Genomic DNA, 13,111 nt, shown 5'->3' with positions numbered 1-13,111 from the left:
GTATAGGGAATGAGTTAATACGGATCGTGATGTTCATCTTGTCGCATCAACGACAAGAGTTTTGCTTTCGTATCGTGCATCTGACAACGTCGTACGTTGGTTCTATTTATCTGGGAATGCGAAGATGCAGTGAAAATATATATTTCATAATTACAGTGGGAAGCATAATTGAGCTAATAACGATAGATTATATACGAGCAACAAGGAATATGAAAGAACATCCGGTTGCAAAAAATGTTATGGACACAGCATTTTACAAACTTGTCACAGAAACCATAGCGTGTAATCGATTACTTGTTATAATCACTAAATTTGACGTTTGCACATTTGTGATAAATTGTAGAATATCGAATAAATAATTTGAACGAAACGGAATGCACACAATGAAAAGAAATATATAAAATACCTAAAACAAAATACTCAGTCAGCAAAATATCTTGTTCGCCGTTGAAAGTAATGCTCGTTTAACTAATGTATCGTACGAAGAGCCAGTTCGATTTTATTTTGTACCTTTGTCGTAACCTCTTAATAAAGTTTGATAAAGCATAGCGAGAAAGCTGAAACATCCTGAATATTACATAGATGATCCTTGTAGTCAAATGAATACATAATCGAATTCACTATCGATCCTATAGAATGCTGCAGAATGACAAGCGGATGATAGCGATAGTTGTTTGTAAAAACTGACATTGTTCTACGATATATTACATGCGTCCATCGCAATCTGATCGTCGACAATAACTCGAACTGAAATTCGTTACCAAAGACTAAGTCGTCGAAGCTTGGTTACTTCGAAACGATTTTGATCGAACGGTTATCGATTAAAGGCTAATCTACTGAAAGTCGAGTGCTTCGGTGAATGTTTAACGACCAGTATTTTTTTAACGTGATTTTCCTGGATGCGTAGCTATGCTTATTCAGGCCGTATGTTGAATAGTTCGAATTTGTCAATAAAGGAATTATTTCTATACGCTGTAAGTACACTGCGGTATATTTTATTTTACATATCGTATTAATGATGTCGCACTTAATCTTGCTATCTTCTATGATTATAAATGATATGGTACATAAACAAGAAAGTTTTCACAGACCAACCATAAATCTTAATTACTCTCTAAAACTTTCGTAGTACTGTACAATGTAATTTTATCAATGACATACACTTGAAACAATTAAAATAGAGAGACATTAAAGTAACATTAACTAGAAACGTAGGAACGAAGGGAAATTAATCTAAATTAACCGTATCACAATACACGTACTTTGCTGTTTCTTCGTGTTTCTATCTAATTCCACTTTGCCTTTTGCGATAAAATATAATACGGTTGTTTTATCGCGATTGTTTTATCGAGCTCAGCCATAAATAAACTTCTGCTGTAGGTAGAAGAAGCTTATTTTCTTGAAAAACAACGCGTAGCTCGTTTCGATAATACATCTTCGTGTATTTTGCTTGTACGTTTGCCATTTGCCAGTTAGCGATTCGAAGCTAATAAATATCGTGCTTAAAATATCATTTTTAACTAACAGACACGAGAAGCTGGCAGCTAAAAAAATATGTGACTCGTACGATAGTAATATAATAATAGAATGCGAAATTGATTCTCAAGGTTCGTAAAGCTTGATCTTTACATGGAAGAAAGTTAAAGTTGCTGTGTTATACGTGTTATACGTTTAGCAATGGAAAGAATTTGGTGGAACTGAACGTTATCAACGCGCGAAATATACAGAGCGTTGAAAAAAGAGTCCGATTCTATACATTCTATACAGACAACGATGAAATTTCCTTCGTGGCTTATTTTTTAAATTACAAGTAATTTAATGTTACCTGCACACTACAGTATTCTATATTTGTCTGTCGTAAGATCGTTTCGCGTGATGCGATAATGCAGTGCAACATGTGACAAACCTCACGGAACAAAAAATATTGGAGTTTCAGTGATCAATTTGATCACGACCATAATACCTATGCTGAACATCGCTGTTGGAGGGTATCACTTTTTTCGAACGCTGCAAAACACGTTAAACGGAAAACGTTTTGCAAAAACCTGACAACTACGACTGCTCGTTGACACATTTTTTGCATTAAAATCAGCTAATTTTTATGCACGATTAGGGCCGATAAATTTCCATACAAATGAGAACATCTTATCAAGAGTAACGAAAAATGTACTCCCCATCTTTTGATCATTTCAACGAAGTCTGACGATGATCCCTCTATCGTTTAAAAAAAGATCTATATAAAAACAACAACAACGACAATAAATACCCTTTCACGTAATGTTACATAATGATGAAATATTTAATTCCACTTTATGCTCCGTTTTATTATTAACCTTTTACTTTAAAATGAGATTTTACTTTAGAATGTGCTGCGGTAAACTTTCACACGCGACAGCTTTTAGCAGTTAACTTGAATCTTTAACATGTGTTAGTAAACAAGTAATTACAGTGTGACGCTGTGTAATTCACGCGTTAAAGTCAAATCAGCCAAAAGGCCATGGAATCGTGTGGATGGCATGAAAGAATGCAGGCATGAGCTAATACAATGAGAGAGACGACAGGTTAAGCCGACAAGGCACGCAGAACTGAAAAACATTTTTCCTCTTGGTGAAATCTCGCTCGTAAGCCTCTCGAGCGCTCTTTTCAGTTAATGCCCATGCACGCTCGGTCGAAAGAGGGGCGGAGGGCAGGAGGAGAGCGCGTGTTTCTACGAATCAATATCGAACGTTATGGATGTGTTTCCAGCCTCTTGGTAATGCGATGTAAAAATCTTGACGTCTAACAGCTGCATAATCGAACGCGCGCACCAACCGATGAAACTCGAGTTCTACCAACCCTGAAACCCTAAAAGCTGAGCTTGCTCCATCTTTGCATGTAAAATTGCGTTTTTAAAACTCTCTCTCTCTCTCTCTCTCTCTCTCTCTCTCTCTCGTCGATGGATATATCTTCAATTTGGTTGTTTAAGAATGAACGAAGATGTTCGGAATTTTGGATGATCCTCAGTTTGCAGGACGGACGGCACATCCGCTAATTTTTAGCAAGTTGGAAATTGCCACGTCGCAAGTTGTACGATTTACACGCCTAGAGGCTAAGTAGCATCGTAAGTATTCGACGGGTCCGCTCTAAGCTGAACCACGTGTCCTAAGTCTTAACACCCGACCAAGGACGAGGGCGCCAACTGGCGTTACGCTACGCACCCTCGACCATGTACGCACAAGGCGCGTCACATGAGAGACGCCCACGACAGGTCGACAGTTACAGGATTGGACAGAAACAGATTCCCACTTCATAGGAAACGTTGACTAAAACACACCCCCTAGACTGACAGTTAGGATACAGGCACCAGACGTTTCAAGAGACAAGAGACTCATCACGCGCTCGCCTAAGTTCAGTTTGTAATTTTCCGTTTATACCAAACAGTTTAAATAAACTTATTGAACACAAGCTTAGTAGATATCTTTAATCTACCTCCACCTTGAACGTTAACATCGTTCAAGGTTCGCGACCACAAGCGAACAGTTGCAACCTAACTGATCACCACCTAGTTGATAGAAGATCAGATTTTTGTTCAAGCTTACGGGAAAACTTAAATTATATTTAAGAAAATTATTGAATCGAAAGGCAGTCGTCTTCCACCGTGGTATTGTGGATTTTCGTGAAAATGTTACTGCAGGACATCGACTGAGAAATTTTACAGCATCAGGAATATTCCCCAGATTGCCTCGTTAGACTATTATTAGTCCAGGTCACTACAACGTCCATTGTTAGGAAAAATCTGCCAAAACAGAGAGAACAGGAACGCGTAAAAGAATTTTCAAACGAAACTGTTAGAAAGAAGTCGCGGAAGGAGATGGAGGCTATGTTTTATCATAACCGAAGGTACACGCTTGAAAACGGCACGAACTTGGCGAACATCTTGTACATTATATCCTTGTTCTTAACGGTATCATTCAAAAGTTCCTCATGCTTGCGAAGCAATGGTCATCTTTAATGCGATTATTTTCTTCGATAATGTCTTCGGTTCTGTCGTAGAGTTGACAGATGTCCAGAGGTTTGATTCGACGATCGATCGTTCAATGATGAAGAATAATTTTTACACTAACCGTCTCTACCCGATGAATTAGCTTCACATTGAGAAGAGACACTCGTATTATTGAATTGTAGAGCGTAATTAAATATGCAATTAGATCGCTAAGATATGAATGAAGAAGCTAGGAAGAAACGAATCTTTTTTCACTTGTTTGTTTCATGTCTTCATTTGTCTTCTTTTCTTTTTTTTTTTTTTTTTAGTTATTTATCAGAGAAAACACATACCATAACCATATACAGATAACAATGAATCTTATTGCCAGCGTAAATAATCGAGAAACCGCCATTGGTCAGTGTAAACCTTAAAATGGAAAAATACGTAGTGTCCCGGCCAGTTTTACAGGGAGCTTTCCGCCTTTCAGATGAAAATAACTCACAATCGCGAGCATCGCTGCGGGTGGATACCTCTGAAATCTGGCCCCTTCAAGAAGATATTTCAGCCAGAACATGCCGATAAATCGGATGACTTATTATCGGCTGTAATCTCCTGGCCGAACGAAGAAATGTGCGAGCTTCGACCTTCGAAAATACATTCTTTACCAGCGAGCCAACCCACTGTTGCATTTAGCGCTTCTTTACACGCTCTTTTGTCGTTTACCTAGCGTAACGTGTAGCACACAAAAACCATCGGAAGGGAAGTTTCTGTACTACGCGAGGTTCCGTGCATTTCTTCGATCGTCGATCACCACGTTCGAACGATGTCGAGAAAATGTAGGTGGGATGAAAATATTAGGCGACTTTCCAGGTTGCGTTAAAGTGTACGATGAAACGCGCAAAAGGAAAATCTGTGCGTGTTACTATTCCCGAGTAAAATATTTTTAAACAAAAACCTCGTGAATTTAGCAGTGCAGATAGAGTGGTCGCTAAAGCGCATAAAGAAAAATCTGGCATGCGCTACCGTTTGAATAGAATGCTTATAAACAGAGTTTCGTGAATTTAGAAATAAACGATGTCCAGTAAAAGGGACGAATTCTGTACTCATTTACATCCGAGTGTAGTTTCCGTTGCTTTATTCGTCATACGAGAGGAAAAGATACAAAGATTAATTATACTGCATGCTCTCTTATATCACACTTTTGCATAACTGGTTACCAGATCTCTCTTTAATTCTGACCCTTTACCAGTTAGTTTTATACGAGCGTTTCGCTAAACTGCAAGATATTTCAAGACTTCTTTTATTGCCACTCATATACTTAACGCCAGGCGATGCAGCTAATGCACGTCCGAGACATTGTAGATTCTTGCTTGAGGAAGTATTAAAAACTGGAATAAACATTTTTTCGATATAAACGTTGGATGAGAACGGAATACGGAAGAACGATTTCCTGTTTCCTGTGACGGTGCACGATCTATCACAACACTATATTTTTATTAGAAGATTTCAACGTGTAATGATACTTGTAACATGCCATGTTCGGGATTGAATTCGAACTAATAACCTAAAGAACATTTCCGTATTCTTGTACAGAAGAAATACTTTCCAGCCGATTAACCTGTTCCTTGTTCCTTGCGTCTGTGCTCGATATTCCGTATCTACTGCCGCCTGTAACCTCGGTTTCCGTCACGAATACAGCCAGACCACGTTTCATGACGCGTGTTTTATCGACGATCGTTTGTTCTACTAATACCATGAGCAGTTAATTTGCAGAAACTGCTTAAAAGCTAATCAGAGTGGAGTCGACGCGTAATTGTCAAGAAAGAACACGTAATTACGATTTCAAATACCGAAAGTAACTCGTCACGATACGACATTCCTGATTTCGCATTGATAATATTAAATTATCTTGCATGGTTGAAATTTAAATTTTCATATTATACAGGGCGGTTGATAACTGGCGGCACAAGCGGAAAGGGGGTGATTCTACGCGAAAAAAGAAGTCGAAAATATAGAATAAAAATTTTTCTTTTTTAATTTTTCTATCGAGACAACGATCTACAGTGAGATCCGTTATAACGTACCGCACGCGTACCGAGCGAAAATTCAAAATCGATTTTCTCGAAAACAAAGCCTCGAACGAAAAATTTTTATTCTATATTTTCGACTTCTTTTTTCGCGTAGAATCACCCCCTTTCCGCTTGTACCACCAGTTACCAACCACCCTGTATTACCTTGCATGGTTGAAATTTAAATTTTCATATTATATGTATATAAATTTGCGAATTATCAGTTACGTTATCACATTTTTCGTTCGTCTATGAAAATCTAACTATGTGCAAATAATTTTCTTAGCGCTCGAACTTCATGAAAGGGTAATTTTTAAAATAACTTGTGAATTCAGAACCTGTGAGAAATGAATCAGTCTTTAATCATAGAAGAGATAGAAATTGCCGTATTTATCACGTGTACTGCGTTTTCTTCAATTGTTTCAGACTTAACTCTCACTGGAACGAATAATCCAAACGATCTATCTTCCTACTAAACGTAAATTATGTTCCAAGCATCGACCCTGATGTGTCCAAAATTCCAACCACGTTTCTAAGAATAAACTCCGAAGAATAAATAAAGAGTGAAGAATCGAGCCAGTTGTGGAAACGAATACAACTTCGGCAGAAATAAAGAAAGCATACGATCTACTTCAAAGTTGCTAGTGAAAAGATTACGTGCAACGATTTATACCAGCAAATAGAAACGAAATAAAGAGCATGCGTTTATCAATCACAGCGAAAAAAGGGGGAAACGCGGTTTCCTGGTGACAGTGAAATCAGACATCGATTCAAATGGCAGGACGTAACAATGTGAAGCGAGACTGATTTCGTTATACCGACTACACTGACACCGGGTCTGCTAACCTTGATTATGATTGACAAGGCGATATATTACACGCGTTTGAACGCCACTTTCGGTGTAACGAGCTGTACGCAAGTTCTCTAACGGCCAGAGACGCGAAGCATTATATTTCGGATGTAATTTCGGACATGTCCGTTTCACCGACCATGCGGAAAAACGGTAGCGAAGGTGAAAATTTAAGTGTTGCCACGTTCGTGTTCGCTTAAGTGCCCGTCAATCGATGATTAATTTAGTACGGTCGCGGTCGAAATATGGAGTATTTAAAAAAATGGAGCGTGAAATTCTTTTCATTAACGTTTGATTGACGAGAAACGAACTCGAAAGGTTCGTAACTTGGTCGTATACGTACGTTTAAAATTGAACATGTTCAACGTTGAAATTTTCGCGAATAAAATTCAACTTTTGCATTAAGCTTAACACTCTATGATGATTGAACATTGCATTTAACATTGACACGCGATAACTAAAAACTTGACGGTATACTTTCACCTAAGATAGTCTAAAAACAAGCTAAAACAGAATATCGAAGGAAAATTGAGAAAATGCAGAATTCTATTTAGAAAATACATACATAGACCAATGAAAATCTACATCGTATCTATATTTACGTGTACTGCGATAGATTTATATATTATGTATATGTGTCGATTCCTGTATAAATATACGTATAACGTAAGAAGGGCAGAAGCTAAGATGGAGATATGGTTCGAGATGGAGGAAATAGCTTTGAAAGCCAGTCTCGATAAGCTCGGCGTACCACCTCTAATTGAGGTTCACGTTGGATTTCCACTTTACAAGGTGGGAACCGAGCCACTACGGCAGAACTGAAAACGGGGTCGTACGATTTCTGTCTCTTTCGGTATCAAAAGTTTTCTGGCACAGAGGAGGGGAGGATTAGTTGTGAATAAAAACTACAAGAAGTTTAATTTGCGACGAAACGAACCGACGATCGGGAAGAGCTACGATTTTACGATTGCATCCTTGTCTCGACTTTCGATCGCACGTAAGATCGTAATTTATTTTTGAAAAATGAATTCTTCGTTGAATTAGGTTTTTTCTAGTTTAGAGTTTCGTAATTCTTCCTTGCGAATCAATAAAAGCACAGTCTTATCTTCTACCGTATAACAAAATATTCTCTGCCAAAAATGTTGTTGCGGGTAGTTCGCGAACACACCGATATATCGTTTAGCTACGTGTGCACGAAATTTGTAACGACTACGTGTAAATTATTTTACGATGGGTGGTTAACGATTAATGATAATGTATTAGTAAATACATACGATAATAATGATGATTAACAATAATAGCTAATAACGGTTATAATTAATCGAGCGTTATAATTAACTATGACTAATACAGAAAGCTTTTTGTAAATTAATATCGTTAACACAGAAAATACTAGAAAATTTAGATTGTTTATTACTTTGTTTTACTTTCTCTATAGCTTGTATTAAATGAAAATAAGTAATGACCGCAATTGTTTGTATTATACGGTTAAATTATCGGTGTCGTTCTAAAATTATTGAATTCGACTGTTTTTCCTCGATATGTACGTACCATGTGCATGCATTCTTGATAAGAAACAACGATTCTAAAACTCGTCAGAAACAAAATGAGATACCAGAATTTAATTCCAACGGCCGTAAGCGTATAACCTGCGGGTCTACTACAAACATTTGAGAATATTCGAGTGTGCAAAGTATTTGCATATAGAAACACCGATACACAATGCAAATTGTTACGAGCTGGTCGCATAACGGAATATGCGTGTTCCTGCGATCGATCGCTTTCATTAAATCGAATTGTAACGTACACTTTCCAGCCGTTAACTAGACGTTGCGTTGGAAGAGACAGTTAAACGGCTTTCGTAAGGCAATTTCTGCAAATTAATTTCGTAAACTGACAAAACTGAACATAAAAGTAGCAGAAACTACGAAAATCGAATCTATCGTTCATCGAATATCGACCAGACTATATTGACTGTATTGTATGTTATACAAATTAATTAACAGGAAGAATAGAAGAAAGCAACTTAAAGAGCGATAATGTCGTCGATAACGATACTACATTTCAAGAATCACCAGCAGTCAGTTTTCATATGGTCCTCGCGTTATTTAAAAATTGTCACGTAGTGGAAGAGAAAATTTCAGCATGCTATCGAACGTTATTAACGCTTTTCCTCGCGTGTATTCTCCCGTAGACGAAGAAAATCCTCAACTGTAGGAAATTACGACGTCGAACGATCGAATGGCGAATCGAACGATAACGGAAGATCGGAGGAAATCAGCGGATACGGAACTTACCTTGAGGTAGGACGGTGAGCAAGAGGACTATTTGGAGACCGGCGCTGACCGTACAAAGCTTTATTCGCATCTGTGGCAGACCTCTCGTCTGGTTCGCCATGGCGAATGAATTTTGCAGACTCGGCCAGCTCGACATTTCCTATTCGCAAGAGTCGGCCACCCGGAATCCGGCGAATGCTCCCTTCCTTTCGTTCTCCAGCCGCTGTTCCGTCGTCCGTCCGTTCTCCACTGGTGCGCGCACTACACTATATATTTTTCGTGTCACTTTTACGAACTGCGATCACCGTCTCGAACGTCGCCCGGGAACTCTTCGTCGCGAACTGTCTTCCTGATTCTGATCATCCTGTCGACAGGCAAACGATCGAACCGCGAGTTGTACGCTAATCGTCACAACGATGCACCCGAAACGATGCCGCCTGACTTTGCCGTCATAACCAATCGTTGTCCCCGACACTTTTCCTTTGTACAACCACCCGCCACACGCGTACTCGCTCAAACTTTTCGTTGGTCGCTACTGCCGCTGCTGCCTATCGACACCACGGTTTTAGATCCGCATCGAACCTCTCCACGCGCCGAGCATGCTCGCTTTAAGCACCTGAAAATAATTGTGCCATCGTATCAATGTGATCGACTAAACAACTTCCACGACCCTATTTTCTCCTATCTCTCGTCTTCAAGCGACATTCTGCAAGTTTTTCTACTTCGAAAATAATAAATTGCCATTTTTTTTTGGCTTGGTGCAACGGAAATCCCGTGAAGGATTGGAGACGCGAAACCTTTTGTTTTATTTGTTTACAAGAAAAACAAACGTTTTATGCTGAGAGAATACAGAACATCGCGTACCCCGAAGCTCGAACGATAGATCATTGTTAATTAGTACGATCGAGTCATAGGTGTCCTAGGATGGTCTGAAATAAATCGATCGATCGCATTTATCACGTAAGATAAGGAACACAGACTAAACTTGGACATTTTGCAACGAGGTAGTCTAATTTAGATCGAACTCATCCCGTTACGGTCACCTATGACCGATTGATATCAAACGAGGAACATCTCATTCGATTAATATCGATCTTTGTGACTCGGTGTTTGAAACAAACGCGTTACTACTATAATTTATCGTGCGTGAACGTTGTTCCTTGCCTCCTGTTACGGTTTAGACGATATTTAATTTGCCTCTTATAGGAAAAGCTACGGTGTTTAATCACGTTATTGTACGTGGTAAGTTAATTTCGTATCGCGTTAACAAAGCGATGGCTGCAATTTAAATGTAACGGAAGCGAGAACAAAAGCATTACGGTGAGAACTCTACGAAGGAAATTTTGTGAGAAATGTCGGTTATTCGAATTTATCGTAATATAATTAAATTAGTCGTTGAATCTACACTTGCATGCATTACTAATTAATTTCGATATTACGACCTCGTCAAAAATACAAATTTGATATTACATCGTCGATAGGGGAGCCCACAAATCAAAATCGTGAAAGAAATTTCATTATACTCTGATCGTGATGTTAAACGGTATCAAGCGAATAATTCGACACTTACAGAACCGATGTTTTATTCGTTAAATCGATTATCGAGGAAATATAATTCGTATAACGATAAATAACATGCAAAATTATAGCAAGTTACAGTGAGTCAACGATCTTGAAATGTCTCGAGTTTGGACAGAGGCGTTTCAAGATACTCAAAAGACGACGTAACCTACTGATAACAATTGAAAATGGATCAAGAATACGATTAAATTGTTCCGCATTTATTCATCGCGCCAAACGAATTATTTGTATCGTTGGAATCGTTTTCAATCACGGCAAGTTCGATCTTTTCGATACCTGTTGATTAAGCAACTTTTACTCGAAACCGTATCACAAGCCTTGCACATTTTTACCGAAAAATTGAAAATGAAATTTCCCAGAGAAATTCCTAGCCTCCGCTATCGATATAATAAATGTTGGAACTCTAGTATTGCGATCTTTGTTTCCATGCAATTGCGAGAAAGATCTATGCGTTTCCGCGTTCAAAAAATATTACGAATGACGGTTTTATACGCATCTGCGTTCTACGTAACACGGTACACGAAAATCGGAGCTTTTAAAAGCCGAAGCTAACAGGAAATAGAGTTCGTCCGCGTATTGATATTAAGCTTACGAGTATCCAGAAAATGAAAGATCATTTTTAACTCTCTAGTTTACTGTTTACTGTTGTACGTGCCTCGAATAAAAAGATTGTTTCGTCAGGGACTACCGTCACGAGGCCTTTACTTTTTGCATACAAAATGAAGTGACAAATGACAAAAATGTACACGCTCCGAATACACCTGCTCCGAATACACGGTGTAATCGAAATTTGAAATTATTCTAACGGGCTTCGAAAAATCTCTCGTGCAATTGCAAAGATATTCGACGGAATCTTTCGAGAATTCTACGTAACGTTGCTCGCGCTACTTAAACGGTGCTCAGCTTTAATCAGCATCCCTTGAAACGATGCTTGAATATACACGTTTGTGACGCAATTTTTGAACGTCAAAGGGAAGCGTTCTCGAAACCTTATTCGTTTATGAATCGGAGAAACACGGAAAATACATTGCCTGGTCACGACAAAGTGGTCTGGCGAGAGACACAAAAATAGGAATTCTTATCTGGAAAGTTGCAATAGCGATTTGTAACTTGTTAGTACGAACGTACCTACGATTGCGTTCGGCGTCTGTCGTCTCGGTATCGTTTATCAATTTATCGGTTACACGGCAACGTTCTAGCTTCGCGTATCAAGTACACGTCGAGCGAACGCGTCGTTTACGAAAAGAGGACCGTTGTATCCGGATACGTAAAGAAAATTCCATACGTCTTTCGGACGCGCTCGTTTCACAGGTGTTTGTATCGATCACAGACGCGTGTATTCGACCTAATACGTTTTTTTTCTCTTTCGTTATCCAACTACGAATACGGTATTCACTGGCACGAATACACTCATCCCTTATGGAAGTACGATCGGAGGAACGAAATACTACGAACACACTTTTCGTTTCTTCTTGACACTTCTACTTTCTGGTCCGCGACCTTATCGAAATTTCTCATTGGGAATTCGCGCGACCACCTTCAAACAAGAATCGAGGAAGAATCGTGAGAGAAGCGAAAGGTTGTACAGTTCGAATCGAAGGTATCGATGAACGATGATTTGCGTCGAAGGTGTTGATGAGTTTTCAAGGGATAGCAGTTGCGGAGATCGGAGTACGAAGAGTTGGACGCGGCGAGTTGCCTCGGCGAGTAACGCTTCTGGCACGACTATCATAGGCAATCGTATCCAAAGAAGGCAGCTATGTTATCGCGATTGTTGGACGCGGCACGAGCCTGCGTTCGTAGCCTGGTCGGCCTCGTGCATCGTCTTCTTCGTCCCACTACTGTCCACTGCACCCTCCATCCTTTCGTGTATTAGCACCACCTTCCACCTCCTTCGCTTCCTCCTACTTCAGCGGAGCGCAACACGGTGCTGCTAGCCGTATCCAGGCAACTTGGCCAAGCGTGCTGCTCCCACTTCTGCAGGCTTGCTTCTCTTACATCAAATCCTCTCGGCACGCTTCCTCTTCCCTTTCTCGTTCGTTACACGTCCGCTAACTCGCTCGTCCTTGTGCAAAACCATGCTGCTTTATCGCTGCCCAGTCCCTCTCGAGATTCGCGTACGAAATCTTCGACTCGAGATTCGGTTAGGACGATACCGCTGGTTCGCGTTCACGACGCCTCGTCATCGTTACCGTTGATAGTTCTCCGAAGACGATGACGCTAGTGCTCGCGTAGCTTACCCCGTTGTCGCTCGACGTTGCACGAATACGACGCGTTCGTCGAGGCTCGCGATCACTTGCTCCTCAAACGCGTCCTCGAAAGATACGACGAGGTAGGTGGATCGGTCATCGTACGCACCGGCCGCTACGGT

The 13,111-nt window shown here is 39.8% G+C and overlaps 1 protein-coding gene across 4 annotated transcripts in view; it reads right to left on the bottom strand.

Annotated features, from left to right (window-relative positions):
• Window positions 1–13,105, bottom strand: part of LOC100745578 (neuronal acetylcholine receptor subunit alpha-7) — a 264,880-nt gene extending 251,775 nt beyond the window's left edge. For all 4 annotated transcript variants that reach the window (XM_024368087.2, XM_033321037.1, XM_033321038.1 and 1 more), the window contains exons 1-2: window positions 11,869–13,105; window positions 9,181–9,775 (exon numbers count right to left, since the gene is read on the bottom strand). In XM_024368087.2, coding sequence (XP_024223855.1) covers window positions 9,181–9,316 — 136 coding nt within the window. In that variant the 5' untranslated portion in view covers window positions 9,317–9,775; window positions 11,869–13,105. The remainder of the gene's footprint in view (window positions 1–9,180; window positions 9,776–11,868) is intronic.
• Window positions 13,106–13,111: the final 6 nt, after the last annotated feature.

Source organism: Bombus impatiens, unplaced genomic scaffold (assembly GCF_000188095.3).
Source record: "Bombus impatiens unplaced genomic scaffold, BIMP_2.2 scf_0389, whole genome shotgun sequence".
Lineage (NCBI taxonomy): Eukaryota > Metazoa > Arthropoda > Insecta > Hymenoptera > Apidae > Bombus > Bombus impatiens.
The sequence above is the reverse complement of the archived record's forward strand: the minus strand, read 5'-3'. Positions and strand labels throughout refer to the sequence as shown.